Raw genomic sequence first — 17,500 nt, forward strand, 5'->3', positions numbered from 1 at the left:
GAGCTGACATACTCCTTGAGCCCGCGAAAACATGGTCAAGCAAGGACTAACTGATAACAGATGTGGTCAAGCCTGGGCATGCGCCAGGCGGACAAAGGAACTATTTATAGACTGTTACTAGGCAGATTACAAGAGCAACTAACACGAAGATAGGACTCTTCTCGTGTTGAGCACGTGGAGACATGACAATACAAAATGGAGTCCAGACTTTAGTCAACATAACGAAAGAGATATGTTCTAAGGAAGGAGAATTCATGTCTTTAGTAAATGCTTAATCACATCGTGGTTTCAATTTACAACAGACGACCCTTTCAGCATTTACTGAAGACATCCGGTTTGTTAGGATAATCATCGTATATGTCAATTGTCATCATTTCTTCTACTTCTTTAGCTAAACGTTTCTGATAAGTGACATTGGCAATAGCTTTCTTATCGGGAATACAGAATGATACACATAAGGAACAGAGCAAGGGACCACATTGGACACAGATGCAACAAGAAAACAGAACTGCTACAATTATACAGAGACCAGTTAAAACCTTCCAACCCCAAGCAGTGATCAATGCCCAAAACCATCCAGAAAAGGACCAAGTGCCGTTTTCTGTATGGATTTCAGCTGCAATTTTATGCAACCTGTTGATAGCATTATAGACTGACGGCGTGTGGTCAGGGATAAACACACAGCAACTACTTCCGATAATTTTACAAGCTCCACCTCGGTCAGCTAACATAACATCTAACACCATACGATTCTGCAATGCAACAATTCTAGTAATCTGCAATTCTTCCGTAAGATTCCCAAGAGCAGCAGCGGTTTGGTTTGTCACAGCCTCTACCACTCTTGTTAACCTTCGAACTTTCCTACTATTTAGGGCAGCTCCAACGAAGAAAAACAATCCTAAATTAAAATCAATATACTGCTGCAGACTGGTGTCAGTCTGATCCACATCATCAATTAATAGAGTACGTTTATACCTATTTACAGTCACATTATTTAACAACTTCAAATCCTTATGATAGGATGCAGGTGCCAAAAATACAGGAGGCAATAGAAATGCTACATAACATACTCCAGACCAACCGGCTGGCAAACGGTAATAACCTTTATTTCCACATACGAAGTATGTATTATGGGATGCTAAGAAAGTACTGTTATTCAACCCGTCGATGTTTAATACGGTAATGCAATCACTAACACCAACAGGAATATAACCCACACTCTGGACACACAGGTCCGCTTGAGCTTGTTCCACTTGAATCACAAATCTGTCTTTTCCCACAGTGTCTCTGGTGTTCGTGAAAATATAAGGAATCGATTCATTGTCTGGTCGATACTCTTCCCATTCCCTAATTGTCCCATTCGCTTGCGGATATCCATTTTTATCCTGATGACATTCTTTATTGAGTCTGAAGAGTAATCGTCCCACTGTGGGTTTCCGAGTGGCAAAAAGCAAGGTGTACCATGCTCTACAAGAGCCATTATGAGAGAAAGGAAGAGGTATGAATGGCGTTCCTCCTTTCTTCTGATGAGCTGGCATCATACCACATATCCAACAGTTCGTAGCATTCGTGGCAACGTGGGTATGATGCAACATCTGGATGAAAGTGTTATTCAAATAAGACTGACGATGCTTCAATTCTTGATACGGAAGGGTATAGAAGTAGTGCTCCTCAGGCACTGGAGTGGTCAACACAAGTAACTCTCGAGCAGGAGTCACATCCTTCACAAACCATGTGGTTATCCCAACAATAGCTACTGTGAGCATAAAACCTGTTGCACAAAGGATTTTCTTTTTCTCCATGTCAGAATAAAGAATCAATATCTTCCTGAAACTAAAAGGTTTGTCAGAACTCTTCCCCTTAGGCAGCGGTCGATTTCTTCACCAACGGGCCAAGACGGGTGTCGCTACACTAATGCAGGGCTGATCCCCCCCCCTTGCCTCATTGGCTCTCCGTTTCACTAACCCAAGGGCCGTTCTGACAACATGTCCCGATACTGAAGGATTCACTTCCTTGGCCTGAGATGATATCGCTTTCCTCCAGAAGTCGCGTGGTCCGGAAAGAGCTCCTCAGTGTCGTTCGGTTCCCCAGCACGGCCTTTCTCTGCAGCCAGAATTTCTCGTTGATCGGTCAATACAGCAGACTCCACCAATCCAGGCGGTACTTTGCGGCAGTGCAGGGAATGGATCCAATTCTTTCTGTTGGAAACTCGCACAGCCGTCCTCGTTGCAAGTAGGACCTGCTCAGGACCAACCCATCTCGGCTCCAAGCTGTTCGTCCTGTCAAAGATTTTTACCATGACATAGTCGCCAGGCCGGAGACTATGTCCTTCACCGGTGGACCGATCAGGGAGCGCCTCCCGGACCTGTTGATGAATAGAAACCAAGTTATCCGTTAACTGCGCCAGATAATCATTCATTATTACACAAGGTACATCATACACAGTCTTAGGTTTTGGTGGACCCCAAATATTCATTGGGCGTCCAAAGACAATCTCGTACGGTGTAAGACCGGTTCGAGAGTGCGGTACCGATCTAATTGACAATAACGCCAGCGGTGAAGCATCTGGCCAAGTCAAAGACGTCGAAGCTTGGATTTTAGCGATCTTGAGCTTCAGTGTACCATTATACTTCTCGACTAGTCCCGCAGATTGAGGGTGAAACACTGCGTGGAACTTCTGGGTGATGCCCAGACCCTTCAAAACATACTTTATAACATCCGCTATAAAGTGGGGTCCGTTATCACTCCACAGAAGTCTACAAACGCCATATCGAGGGAAGAACTCCTTCAACAGCATCTTGGCGGTAGTCATTGCAGTATTGTCTTTCGTAGGGTATGCCTCAACCCATTTGCTAAAGGCACAAACCACTACTAGAACATACTTCAAATTGTTACAGCGCTCAAGCTGGATGTAATCCATCTGCAAAACCTCAAAGGGTGCAGTAGGTGTTACAAATCCTCCTGCTGGAGTTCGAGTACCCTTTCCTGGGTTGTACCTCAGGCAGATCATACAGGTCTGCACCACTCTCTTTGCCGTGCTAGCAATCTCTGCATGCTCCCAGACTTGGGTAAGCAATTTTACAATTGCGGAAGCTCCAACATGTGCTAGCCCATGTGCCATCTGAACCATAGGTTGTACAAAAGCCGTGGGTAATTTCCATCTATCCATCTGCTTATTTCTCCAGCAACCCTCATCATCCAATTCTCCCTCACTGGACCATTGCTCCCGTTCTTTATCAGAGGCGGTCCTCTGTATTTCTCGCACTTCTTCCTTCGCATCGTGCCATCTTTCTACTTGCGACTTCACTACATACATGGCAGTAGCACCGGGCTGCATCGCAGTCTCCCGTGCCACCCGGTCTGCTAACGCATTCCCTTCTCCAACTTTATCGACTACTTTCCTATGGGCGCTACATTTAACGATGGCAATTTTCTTCGGATATGTCAATGCAGTTAAAAGATTATGAACTAACTCCCCATGCATTATTTGTACTCCATGTGACGTTAAAAACCCTCTCTCCTTCCAGAGCAGGCCGAAATCGTGCGCTACTCCGAAGGCATACCGGCTATCTGTATAAACATTCACACACAATCCTGTACTGAGCTCACATGCTCGTGTTAATGCTATCAGTTCCGCTGCTTGAGCTGATTTCTGTGGTATGCGTGCTGTCTCCACTATTGTTTGCAATGTGGTAATTGCATACGCTGCTGAAGTCGTACCATCTGGTAGCTTCAGGCATGACCCGTCCACCCACAGTTCTCCATCTACATCTGGAAAGGGCGTATCCTGGAGATCAATACGACCCTTTGTTTGTTCCTCAGTCACAAGAATACAATCATGTGCTTTCCGTGCTTCAGACTGAGTCTCGGGGTATGGCAACAATGTGGCCGGATTTAACCTTACGCACCTCTTTAACGTAATATGAGGAGCCAAAAGCGTCAGCTCATATCCCGTTAAACGGGCACTGGTCAAATGCTGCGTCTTTGCCTGATTAAGCAGGGCATCAACAGCATGGGGGACTAATACCAACAGCTTATGAGATAACACAATTCCCTCGCTTTGGCGTATTGACACAGCTGTCGCCGCAACCGAGCGAAAACAACCAGGCAATGCTCGGGCAACAGGATCAAGTACAGCCGAAAAATATGCACAAGGGCGCTGCTTGTCGCCGTGCATCTGCACTAAAACTGATAATGCACATCCATCTTTCTCATGCACATACAGCGAAAAAGGTTTGGTATAATCAGGAGTCCCTAACACTGGTGCTGAACAGAGGGCCTGTCGCAATTTCTGGAAGGCAGTGTCACACTCATTCGTCCAAGGAAGCGGAATAGGTGTGTCTTTTGTCAAAAGGGCTAACAATGGCTTAGCTATGTGTGAAAACCCTAGTATCCATTGCCTACAAAACGAAACAAGACCCAAAAATGCACGCACGTCCTTCTGCGTGGACGGCGTCGGCGTGTCCAGAATTACTTGGACACGATCTGGTGTGAGTGCACGCCCCTCCTTAGACAAAAGGTGACCCAGATAAGTCACCTTTGGTCTACAGAACTGTAACTTTTTCCGAGATACTTTGTGATTGTGGGATGCCAAAAAGGAAAGCAAAGACAACGTACTCGTTTCACACAACTCCGGAGTGTCGGCTGCCAGCAAGATGTCATCGACATATTGAATGAGGGCGACACCCTCGGGCAGAACAAAGGAGTCCAATTGTCTTTTCAAAGCTTGACTGTAAATGCTAGGGCTTTCCGTGTAGCCATGAGGGATTCTACAAAATCGGTAAGACCTATTATTTAGAGTGAAACCAAAAAGGTATCGACTATCGGGATGAATAGGAATTGAAAAGAAGGCATTTTTCAAATCAATAACTGAAAACGTGGTCGCCGTAGGCGGGACCAAAGTAAGCAACGTCGTGATATCAGAAACCACTGGGTACTGAGGTATCACGATCTTGTTCACTTCTCTCAAGTCAATTATAAACCGATAGACTTTAGCATCCGTATCCTTTTTCAAAATGGGTAGAATCGGGCTATTACAGACGTTGTAGGGAACTTCCTCCACTACTCCCACCTTAATCAAATCCTGCACAATCTGTATAAGAGCCTCTTCCCCCTCCTGCGAAATACGATACTGTGGAAGGCGTGGTAACACCGCCCCCTCCTGGACACTAATGTGAACAGGCGGAATCACCATCTGTCCCACATCAGTATCCGAAGTGGCCCACAAAGCACAAGGGAGGGTAGCTAACACAGCATCTTCTGCAACCACACACATCCGTTCAGACCGGGGGTAATTGTCATTTAAGATCACCCGCACTCCAGCAGGGGAGCAGCGGATCGTAGCTCTAAAGTGCTTTAACATATCAAGGCCCATAATGTTGTCCGGCGTGTTCGGGGCAAGCATAAACGGACAGGGTGCAGAAAAAGAATCAACCTGAAATGTGAGGGGCCGCGAAAGAGGGCTTCGGGAGAGTGTACCATCAAACCCTACCGATGTAACCATTAAGCCAGATGGGGGAGCCCTCGGAACCAATTGTTTAGACAGCGCACTACGAGTCGCTCCTGTATCCACTAGGAACTGATCAGTAGAACCCAAAACCTCAGCTGATACGTAAGGACCCTTCTGATCAACCGGCACCTCAACTGATTCTAACCCCCAGCCAACGCATTCCTATGCATGCTGAGAATCATGGTACCCAGAACTGTCAATCCCGGACACTTGATACTGGTTTTGTCGATCGAAAACATTAGGCCTATCTCGTTGCTGCCCGGCAGGGTCAAAACGAGCGTGATCGTTAGAATTCCCTCTAAAATTCGAGAAACCCCCTCCACCTCTCGGGCCACCCTGATTGTGTCCCTGACGCGAAGCATGCAACGCCGGGCAATCTCTGGCCCAGTGTCCCGATTGCTTACAATACGCACATTGATTCCTATTCAAATCAGATCGGCCCGAGGGAGGACCATAAAATCCTCCCCTACCTCTATTGACACCCCGGCGGGGCGGGCCATATACTTGCGCTAACATCACCTTCGTTTTTAAATCCTTCGATTTCTTCTCCTCCTGCCCCTTCGCTTCTTGCTCCTGGCGCTCATAGTACTGAGCTATAGTCAGGAGGGCTGTCGGGGTCGCAGTGGCCCAAGAACTTTCACTCGCTTTTAGGCGGGCTGCGATCGCCGGTAGTAAATTCGCCACATATTTATCAGCAAAGAGGTGTCGACCCGTATCATCCGTAAGTGACTGACCACTAAAATCATGAAACGTCTCCTCAAAGCGCGTAAAGAAATCTGCAACTGATTCATCAACTTTCTGCTTACACGAGGCTAGCATATTCCAGTCAATCTTTTTAGGGGGAATGATTGTCTTCAACTTAGTCAGAATAGCAGCAGGGAGATCTAAGATAAGCTGAGGTGGTTTCTGCGCGGGCTTCCTCTCCCTATCCTCATCCTCAAGCTCAGACCACCGAGCCTTAAAAGCGGCAACATCGTCCACCTTCCACACAGATCGCCACATATCTGGTGGTAAAATAAGCCCAAAGAACAAATCTATATCTGCTAAGGTCATAGTACAAGAATTCAAGGCCCCCTCGACTTCTTCGTAAAAGGCCGCTGGATTCTTGCGGGGATCAGGCAATGCATTCTTTAATGCCATGACGTCAGCCCTGTGCCAGGGAGTATAAACCCAATTATACACAAAATATCCCTTAGCATCGGCGGAGGTAATATCCGAGCTAGTCCCCGCTCCTTTAGGAGGAACATACAAAGGCGCCGCCTCTCGCATTGGTTTAGCATGCACTAGGTCGCTCTTATCTGACTGAGAGGTGGATGAATGGCCATCTCCGGTATGCGAATCCGACTGCTTCTCCTCCTCAGCTTGTTGGCGTGCTTTCTCTTTAAGGTCCCTCACCGCGTCCCGCAACGCAAACAGCCGCCGAACCGCATCAGGCGCCTTAGAGGGAGAGAAAACACCATTACGCAATGCTTTAGCATCTAATTCCACATCGTCAGGCTCAAAGACACTGGAATATTTCCGGAAAGCAGCAATCACTTCCTCAGAAAAGTGGCCCAAAAAATACAACTTTTCTCTATCCTGCCACAACTCCCAGGAATTCAACAACTCAGCAAGGGATAACTTGCCCTTAAGTGCACGATAGGAAACTTGCCGAAGCTCACCCATTCGCTCAGTCGATAACATGGACCGCGTGTCTACCTTACCCGAACCCGATCCAGAATCTTGTGGCCTCGGGGCAGACGCGCCGACATAAGGAGGCGGAGAACGATCTAATAAATAAAAATCATCGTCATGATTATTAAGGACAGGATAAAGTGACTGACGAACAGTATATTGACCCGAGACTTGCAACCTACGCTCTTTCTCTTGCCTCTCCGTCTGTTCTCTTTCCTCCCGACGCTTTGCTTCCTGTGCTCTCACATGATCATTCTTCCGTTGCTCTTTATCAAACAGCGCTTTCTCACGTTTCTCTCGCTCACGCACTTCCTTCACCCATAATCGCACACATTCAAACATGTCTTGACGAGCACGCCGCTTACACATACACTGTTCCACATACTCAATCTTACGCATATCAAACGACCCATACAACGGCCACCGTAACTCAGGATCCTTTCTGGTATATTTCCTCCATACTGTGCTGTACATTATGGAGGAAAGACCATGCTTCACATACATATCCCTATTAGGAGTCCCCTCAGGGGGGGCTGGAGCAGATTCCTCGAGGTTTAACCGGTTTCCAAAGCAGCAGCACCACTTACGGAGTGCGCTAAAAGCAGGCATGCTCAAATATAATGCAAAATATGCAGTATTATCAAAAATGGCACTTAAACGTTGTGCCGTTCAAAGTTACACAGTTCCGGAGAAATATCTCCACATTACCTGCCTATATGTGTTGCAACGCATATATTCTCACAATAGCCAATACAAAATATGACCGGTCATCACAAATCAAACTCAAATAGCCAAACCAGGCTTCAAAAAAACTCGGAGCAAGTACCGTACAACGGTTCTTACCAATCAAGAGTCCAGATTCCAACTGCCAAGCTCCAAAATTCGCCCAAACGGCTGTCACGGCAGAACCAACAGAAGAGGTCTCAGTCGAGGACCGGCGCCACCCAGATGGTCAGCTCGGAAGGGAAGGAAGAAAAACCCCGGGATGCCAGGACTAAAGTGCCTCTGGCAGTGATCACATCCCCGGCCAAATTCCTCACCTTCGTCGCGACCAATCCTTCGAGCATCCGAGTCGCCGATGAGCCCCACGTGACGGGCGCCAATTGATGAATACAGGCCCCAGCTAGGCACGCAGGACACAAGGGTTCGCTCTCCTGCAATGGAATCTATAAGGAAGTTGGCACGGAAACTGCAAAGTACAAAGACAAAGTTTATTAACCCTTAAGGGTGGTCCTACAATCCATACAACACCCTTCAGTATTGCATAGAGTAGCACAAAGAACTTGCGTACACGGTCCCCTTTTATACACAACAGAGGGGCTCATAAGTGGGTGGATACAACATGAGGCAAGGAATGTTACCTTTTATGGACATTTTCGATACAAGATCAATATGTGGGCGGAGCTGACATACTCCTTGAGCCCGCGAAAACATGGTCAAGCAAGGACTAACTGATAACAGATGTGGTCAAGCCTGGGCATGCGCCAGGCGGACAAAGGAACTATTTATAGACTGTTACTAGGCAGATTACAAGAGCAAATAACACGAAGATAGGACTCTTCTCGTGTTGAGCACGTGGAGACATGACAATACAAAATGGAGTCCAGACTTTAGTCAACATAACGAAAGAGACATGTTCTAAGGAAGGAGAATTCATGTCTTTAGTAAATGCTTAATCACATCGTGGTTTCAATTTACAACAGGTGTTTTCTTCTTAAAAATCAATAATATTTATAGAACAAATAAAAAGGTTCAAAAAGTGCACATTCGCATTTGCAATGTGCATGAAAAGGTGAATTGAAAAAACAAGAAAGAGATAGAGTTGCGGTTTCTCGTCATCCTCACGTGTGTGTCCTTTTTTTAGATGGCGCGTATGGAAAAAACTGCGGCCGCGGGTGCCACAGAGACGAGGACTGCGGACGATTCAGGGAATGCTTCAAGAAGAACGGATGCAATGAAGGGGAGTGCAGACCCCGCCCAGGTGAGTGCGAACGATGCTGACATCATACATAGACCTTCCCTTCAAACTCGTGGGCACATCTGCACCCCCATAGTTTTTTGTTACCAAGAGACAGCAACATTGCAACTACATTTCAGTTCAGAAAAATGACCTTTTCTACTCTTGCATGTCAGTTTAATAGTGAAATTAGCGAGAAGGCGATGTTTCACACCCTCTACTTGAGTATCAAATTGGCACTCAGAAAGAGGATAAAACTTTAAAAAGACTGAGGGCCTCATTCACCCTTATGTGGCTTCGGGCACCACTGTAAGTCTTCTTGCTGCATTGCTGTAGGAGAGTGGGATCTGCTTCTTCTAGTTACCTCCACTTTTTGCTGGTGTTTCACTGTTTTTCAACTTTAGTCTGGCTGGGGCCCTGCTATCCAGGACCCCAGCCTAGCTGATTCCTCTCTAAATTGATAACCAGTACTTTAGATACACTCCAGATTGGATTCTGGGGTACCCTTATAAGTCCCTAGTATATGGTATACTATGTACCCAGGGCATAGGTACCCCGGAGTCCTACCAGGGGCTGAAGCATGTATAATGCCACCCCTGAGAGACCATTCAAAATGACACAACAGGTCTGCTACAGCAGCCTGTGTAAGCTGGTGTATGCACCCCTTACTGAGATATAGGTTACATATAGATCTCACATTTATAAGACACTTAGAGCCTCATTTATGAAAGGGTTACGTCGCGTTTGCACAACGCAACGTTGTACATGCATGAAGCAATCCTCTAAATCTGATTCTTGAAGCCACGCAAAGCCGTTTTTTGTGGCTCTGAGTGGCGTCAAAAATCTGGAGCAACGCAACACAGCGCAAATCACTACTTTGCAATATTCTGCTCTGGGCAGGCATTCTATAGGCGTTGCCGTGGGTGTTCCCACACATCTCCCATGGATATTGATGCTTCCTCAGATTTACAAGAAGTTGTAAACCTGGGGATGTGCCAAACCTTACACCTTTTCAGGGGAGGAGTAACGAGGAGAAATGTTTTTCTTTTTCCTTGCTTTTTCCTCCTTCTATGTGTGTTGTAGTCTGCAGCACACACTGAAAGAGGAGTATGCCTCGCAGGATTGTTTTTGTGCAGGAAAGTACCCCTTTCTTCACAAACAATCCTGCATACAACGCAGGCACAGTGCACCATGGTGCGAGTGCTTCCATTGCCGCTAGGCAGCCCATTGTGCGCCAGCACAAGGAAAAGGAAAGGGACGCGTTGTATTACCTTAAATACGGTACATTCGTGCCCTTTCCCTTTCACGCAGTGCAGCACAGCAAGGTGACTTGCTGCGCTGCACCCTGTGACTTCCTCACAAAGGAGTACGTAAGTCCCCCTGCTTTTTACTACTGAGAAATTTTCTGGGAAAAAGAGAAGCAGGGAGAGCAGTGCAGCTCATGTACCATGAGAGGGAATATGCCCTCACACACCACTGAGGAATCTTCTGGAAAAAAGAGAAGCAGGGAGAGGAGTGCAGCCCATGTACCCTGAGAGGGAATATGCCCTCACACACCACTGAGGAATCTTCTGGAAAAAAGATAAGCAGGGAGAGGAGTGCAGCCCAAGTACCCTGAGAGGGAATATGCCCTCACACACCACTGAGGAATCTTCTGGAAAAAAGAGAAGCAGGGAGAGGAGTGCAGCCCGTGTACCCTGAGGGGGAATATGCCCTCACACACCACTGAGGAATCTTCTGGAAAAAAGAGAAGCAGGGAGAGGAGTGCAGCCCATGTACCCTGAGAGGGAATATGCCCTCACACATCACTGAGGAATCTTCTGGGAAAAGAGAAGCAGGGAGAGGAGTGCAGCCCATGTACCCTGGGAGGGAATATGCCCTCACACACCACTGAGAATTCTTCTGGAAAAAAGAGAAGCAGGGAGAGGAGTGCAGCCCATGTACCCTGAGAGGGAATATGCCCTCACACCCCACTGAGGAATCTTCTGGAAAAAAGAGAAGCAGGGAGAGGAGTGAAGCCCATGTACCCTGAGAGGGAATATGCCCTCACACACCACTGAGGAATCTTCTCGAAAGAAGGATAAACAGCGGCACTCAGGAGCAGTTTTTGAATTGATTCTGAAGTGTGCGGCGCAGAGCCCACCCAGGGCTGACTTGTACTCCCATCTCTCAAAGTGAGCTAGACCAGGAGGTGAGGGGTTGAAAGCTTACAGACTGTAATGGAGAGGCTGGTAGGAGTGAATGGTTATGGCTTGCCTGAAATAAGTGACGTTGAGGATGGAAACCCTGCGCTGAAATGGAACCGCGCCAACAATGGTCAAAGCGTGTTTTCTAGTAGTGGAACCAGGCCATCCTCAAGAACACCCTGTCCCAGCATCGAGGATGCAGACGCCTGGAGCTCATGATATGTTGCATTCCAAAAGCAGCCCTGGTAACAATTCTGATAACAACATCCCTCCCTTTGCCTACTTGTGCTATCTCTCTTATTCCATGCATCCATGCATCCATCCATCCATCCATGCATCCCTTCATCCAGCCATCCATTCCCCCTCTCTCTCTCTCGTTCTCCCCTCTCTCTGTGCTGTGCCGTCTATCCCCTCTCTCTCTCACTCTCTATCTCTCTCTCTGTCTCTCTCTCTCGCTCTCTCTGTCTCTCCCTTTCTCTCGCCTCCCTATCTCTGTCTCTCTCTCTCGTTCTCTCGTTCTCTCTCCCTCTCTCTCGTTCTCTCTCACTCATTCTCTCTTCTCTCTAGTCTCCCTCTCTAATCTCCTCCCCTCCTTCACTCTCTCTCTCTCTCTTTCTCCTCTCTCTCTCTCCTCTCTAATCTCCCCTGCCTCCCCTCTCTTTCTGTCTCTCTCTCTCTCTGTCTCTCTCTGCCTCTTTCTCTCTATCTCTCTCTCTCTTTCTCTCTCTCTCTCTCTCTTTCTCTCTCTCTCTTTCTCTGCCTCTCTCCCCTTCTCTCACTGTCTCTCTCGCCTCTCTCTCCCCGTCTCTCTGCCTGTCTGTCTCTCTCTCTCGTTCTCTCTCTCTCTCCCCCTCTCTCTCGTTCTCTCTCACTCATTCGCTCGTCTCTCTAGTCTCCCTCTCTAATCTCCTCCCTGCCTTCTCTCTCTCTCTCTCTCTGTCTCTCTCCCTCTCTTTCTCTGTCTGTCCGTCTCTCTCGTTCTCTCCTCTGACTGTCTGTGCTGTGCCTTATATCCCCTCTCTTTCTCTCCCTCTATGTCTCTCTCCTCTCTCTCCCTATGTCTCTCTCTCTCCCTCTCTCTCGCTCTCTCTCTCTCGTGTTCTCTCTCTCGTTCTCTCCTCTCTCTAGTCTCCCTCTCTAATCTCCTCCCCTCCTTCTCTCTGTCTCTCTCTCTGTCTCTCTCTCTCTCTGTTTGTCTCTCTCTCTCTCTCTCTCTCTCTCTCTCGTTCTCTCCTCTCTCTAGTCTCCCTCGCTAATCTCCTCCCCTCCCTCTCTCTCTCTCACTCTCTCTTTCTCTGTCCCTATGTTCTCTCTCACTCTCTCTCTCTGCCTCTCTCTCTCACTCTCTCTCTCTTTCTCTCTCTCTCTCTCTCTCTCTTTCTCTCTTTCTCTCCCTCTATGTCTCTCTCTCCCTCTCTCTCGTTCTCTCTCTCTCGTTCTCTCTCTCGCTCTCTCCTCTCTCTAGTCTCCCTCTCTAATCTCCTCCCCTCCTTCTCTCTGTCTCTTTCTCTGTCTCTCTCTCTCTCTGTCTGAATGTCTCTCTCTGTTCTCTCCTCTCTCTAGTCTCCCTCGCTAATCTCCTCCCCTCCCTCTCTCTCTCTCTCTTTCTCTGTCCCTATGTCTCTCTCTCTCTCTCTGCCTCTCTATCTCCTCTCTCTCTTTCTCTCTCTCTCTCTCTTTCTCTTTCTCTTTCTCTCTCTCTCTCTCTCTCTCTCTATGTCTCTCTCTCTGTCCCTATGTCTCTCTCTCGCTCCTCTCTCTCTCTGTCCCTATGTCTCTCTCTCTCTCTCTGCCTCTCTCTCGTTCCCTCTCTCTCTCTTTGAGTCTGATGTCTTTGAACACATTTCAGGGGACAATTGGAAAAACATTAGCAAGCTCTCTCTGCGCAATATAATAGCTCCTTCTCTCCTCCAAACAATTTCTTCAGATTGACCTTACTAGACTGGAACCCCGATAGGCTACCTAAATTAGATCTGTGGGCAAAGGACGCCTGTTGGGACTGTGAGAAGGAGTCTGCTCTCACAAACACAAGCTCTTTCAGAGTTCACTTCTCGATCACTGCTGGGCTCCCACACAAACCTCTCTCTCAACTATTTGTAATTCTCAGATTACTTCAGACTTTCCCATTGTGGCCTTGAAGACTAACTTGAACCTTAAAGCCATTGACACGGCTCGGCTTGGCCTCCTTCTGGCGATCTCTTTGAAACGAATCCTGTCTGAATGAAAAGCCGTTGAACCCTCTCCCCGTCCACACATGGTGGGCCAGGGTTACTTTTTTGAGAGGAGCCCACGGCTCTCATTCCACACACCAGTCCTATCTCCAAATGTCCAGTTAATTCTGGTGATCCTCAAACAGTTTGTGGAATGCGAGAGGACCGCGCACACACACCGACCACTACCAATCTTCAGGGCCTAGACACTTTCTCACACTGTCTCACACTTAGTGCTCAGAGACCCCACTTCCCCTCCCCCATACCCCTCCTCCCTCCTGGATTTCCCTTTATAATCGATGTTGCTCTCTTGATAGCGACCTCAGAAACGTTGCGATTATATGACACAAATTTCACATTACAACGTTGCATACAGCCCCATAGAGTTCTGCTTCATTATGTTTCCAGTTACTGCAACTACATCTCCCATAATCCCCAGGTCCCTATTTCTGTATCTTACCTTGATGATGGCTGTTACTTACCGAGCTCACCCATGCATGCATTCCTGCAGCTCCACATCTTATTGTGTCGTGGGTTACACAGCCTCTGTATGGATTACAGAGCTTCTGCAACACAGGATGGTTGGTAGGTGTTTTCTTCTTAAAAATCAATAATATTTATAGAACAAATAAAAAGGGTCAAAAAGTGCACATTCGCATTTGCAATGTGCATGAAAAAGTGAATTGAAAAAACAAGAATTAGATAGAGTTGCGGTTTCTCGTCATCCTCACGTGTGTGTCCTTTTTTTAGATGGCGCGTATGGAAAAAACTGCGGCCGCGGGTGCCACAGAGACGAGGACTGCGGACGATTCAGGGAATGCTTCAAGAAGAACGGATGCAATGAAGGGGAGTGCAGGCCCCGCCCAGGTGAGTGCGAACGATGCCGACATCATACATAGACCTTCCCTTCAAACTCGTGGGCACATCTGCACCCCCAGAGTTTTTTGTTACCAAGCGACAGCAAAATTGCAACTACATTTCAGTTCAGAAAAATGACCTTTTCTACTCTTGCATGTCAGTTTAATAGTGAAATTAGCGAGAAGGCGATGTTTCACACCCTCTACTTGAGTGTCAAATTGGCACTCAGAAGGAGGATAGAACTTTAAAAAGACTGAGGGCCTCATTCACCCTTAATTGGCTTCGGGCAGCACCGTAAGTCTTCTTGCTGCATTGCTGTAGGAGAGTGGGATCTGCTTCTTCTAGTTACCTCCACTTTTTGCTGGTGTTTCACTGTTTTTCGACTTTAGTCTGGCTGGGGCCCTGCTATCCAGGACCCCAGCCTAGCTGATTCCGCTCTAAATTGATAACCAGTACTTTAGGAACACTCCAGATTGGATTCTGGGGTACCCTTATAAGTCCCTAGTATATGGTATACTATGTACCCAGGGCATAGGTACCCCGGAGTCCTACCAGGGGCTGAAGCATGTATAATGCCACCCCTGAGAGACTATTCAAAATGACACAACAGGTCTGCTACAGCAGCCTGTGTAAGCTGGTGTATGCACCCCTTACTGAGATATAGGTTACATATAGATCTCACATTTATAAGACACTTAGAGCCTCATTTATGAAAGGGTAACGTTGCGTTTGCACAACGCAACGTTGTACATGCATGAAGCAATCCTCTAAATCTGATTTTTGAAGCCACGCAAAGCCGGTTTTTGTGGCTCTGAGTGGCGTCAAAAATCTGGAGCAACGCAACACAGCGCAAATCAATACTTTGCAATATTCTGCTCTGGGCAGGCATTCCATAGGCGTTGCCGTGGGTGTTCCCACACATCTCCCATGGATATTGATGCTTCCTCAGATTTACAAGAAGTTGTAAACCTGGGGATGTGCCAAACCTTACACCTTTTCAGGGGAGGAGTAACGAGTAGAAATGTTTTTCTTTATCCTTGTTTTTTCCTCCTTCTATGTGTGTTGTATTCTGGAGCACACACGGTAAGAGTAGTATGCCTCGCAGGATTGTTTTTGTGCAGGAAAGTACCCCTTTCTTCACAAACAATCCTGCATACAACGCAGGCACCGTGCACCATGGTGCGAGTGCTTCCATTGCCACTAGGCAGCCCATTGTGCACCAGCACAAGGAAAAGGAAAGGGACGCATTGTATTACCTTAAATACGGTACATTTGTGCCCTTTCCCTTTCACGCAGTGCAGCGCAACAAGGTGACTTGCTGCGCTGCACCCTGTGACTTCCTCACAAAGGAGTACGTAAGTCCCTCTGCTTTTTACTACTGAGAAATCTTCTGGGAAAAAGAGAAGCAGGGAGAGGAGTGCAGCCCATGTACCCTGAGAGGGACTATGCCCTCACACACCACTGAGGAATCTTCTGGAAAAAGAGAAGCAGGGAGAGGAGTGCAGCTCATGTACCCTGAGAGGGAATATGCCCTCACACACCACTGAGGAATCTTCTGGAAAAAAGAGAAGCAGGGAGAGGAGTGCAGCTCATGTACCCTGAGAGGGAATATGCCCTCACACACCACTGAGGAATCTTCTGGAAAAAAGAGAAGCAGGGAGAGGAGTGCAGCCCATGTACCCTGAGAGGGAATATGCCCTCACACACCACTGAGGAATCTTCTGGAAAAAAGAGAAGCAGGGAGAGGAGTGCAGCCTGTGTACCCTGAGAGGGAATATGCCCTCACACACCACTGAGGAATCTTCTGGAAAAAAGAGAAGCAGGGAGAGGAGTGCAGCCTGTGTACCCTGAGAGGGAATATGCCCTCACACACCACTGAGGAATCTTCTGGAAAAAAGAGAAGCAGGGAGAGGAGTGCAGCCCATGTACCCTGAGAGGGAATATGCCCTCACACACCACTGAGAAATCTTCTGGGAAAAAGAGAAGCAGGGAGAGGAGTGCAGCCCATGTACCCTGAGAGGGAATATGCCCTCACACACCACTGAGGAATCTTCTGGAAAAAAGAGAAGCAGGGAGAGGAGTGCAGCCCATGTTCCCGGAGAGGGAATATGCCCTCACACACCACTGAGGAATCTTCTGGAAAAAGAGAAGCAGGGAGAGGAGTGCAGCTCATGTACCCTGAGAGGGAATATGCCCTCACACACCACTGAGGAGTCTTCTGGAAAAAAGAGAAGCAGGGAGAGGAGTGAAGCTCATGTACCCTGAGAGGGAATATGCCCTCACACACCACTGAGGAATCTTCTGGAAAAAAGAGAAGCAGGGAGAGGAGTGCAGACTGTGTACCCTGAGAGAGAATATGCCCTCACACACCACTGAGGAATCTTCTAGAAAAAAGAGAAGCAGGGAGAGGAGTGCAGCCCATGTACCCTGAGAGGGAATATGCCCTCACACACCACTGAGGAATCTTCTGGAAAAAAGAGAAGCAGGGAGAGGAGTGCAGCCCATGTACCCTGAGAGGGAATATGCCCTCACACACCACTGAGGAATCTTCTGGAAAAAAGAGAAGCAGGGAGAGGAGTGCAGCCCATGTACCCTGAGAGGGAATATGCCCTCACACACCACTGAGGAATCTTCTGGAAAAAAGAGAAGCAGGGAGAGGAGTGCAGCCCATGTACCTTGAGAGGTAATATGCCCTCACACACCACTGAGGAATCTTCTGGAAAAAAGAGAAGCAGGGAGAGGAGTGAAGCCCATGTACCCTGAGAGGGAATATGCCCTCACTCACCACTGAGGAATCTTCTGGGAAAAAGAGAAGCAGGAAGAGGAGTGCAGCCCATGTACCCTGAGAGGGAATATGCCCTCACACACCACTGAGGAATCTTCTGGAAAAAAGAGAAGCAGGGAGAGGAGTGCAGCTCATGTAGCCTGAGAGGGAATATGCCCTCACACACCACTGGGGAATCTTCTGGAAAAAAGAGAAGCAGGGAGAGGAGTGCAGCTCATGTACCCTGAGAGGGAATATGCCCTCACACACCACTGAGGAATCTTCTCGAAAGAAGGATAAACAGCGGCACTCAGGAGCAGTTTTTGAATTGATTCTGAAGTG

At 47.7% G+C, this 17,500-nt stretch overlaps 1 protein-coding gene across 3 annotated transcripts in view; it reads left to right on the top strand.

The window, feature by feature from the left end:
- The window catches only part of LOC146808590 (uncharacterized), a 54,579-nt gene that overhangs the window by 12,542 nt on the left and 24,537 nt on the right, over nucleotides 1-17,500 (top strand). For all 3 annotated transcript variants that reach the window (XM_085623612.1, XM_085623614.1, XM_085623613.1), the window contains exons 3-4: nucleotides 9,048-9,164; nucleotides 14,287-14,403. In XM_085623612.1, coding sequence (XP_085479738.1) covers nucleotides 9,048-9,164; nucleotides 14,287-14,403 — 234 coding nt within the window. The remainder of the gene's footprint in view (nucleotides 1-9,047; nucleotides 9,165-14,286; nucleotides 14,404-17,500) is intronic.

Source organism: Triturus cristatus, chromosome 8 (genome assembly GCF_964204655.1).
Source record: "Triturus cristatus chromosome 8, aTriCri1.1, whole genome shotgun sequence".
NCBI lineage: Eukaryota > Metazoa > Chordata > Amphibia > Caudata > Salamandridae > Triturus > Triturus cristatus.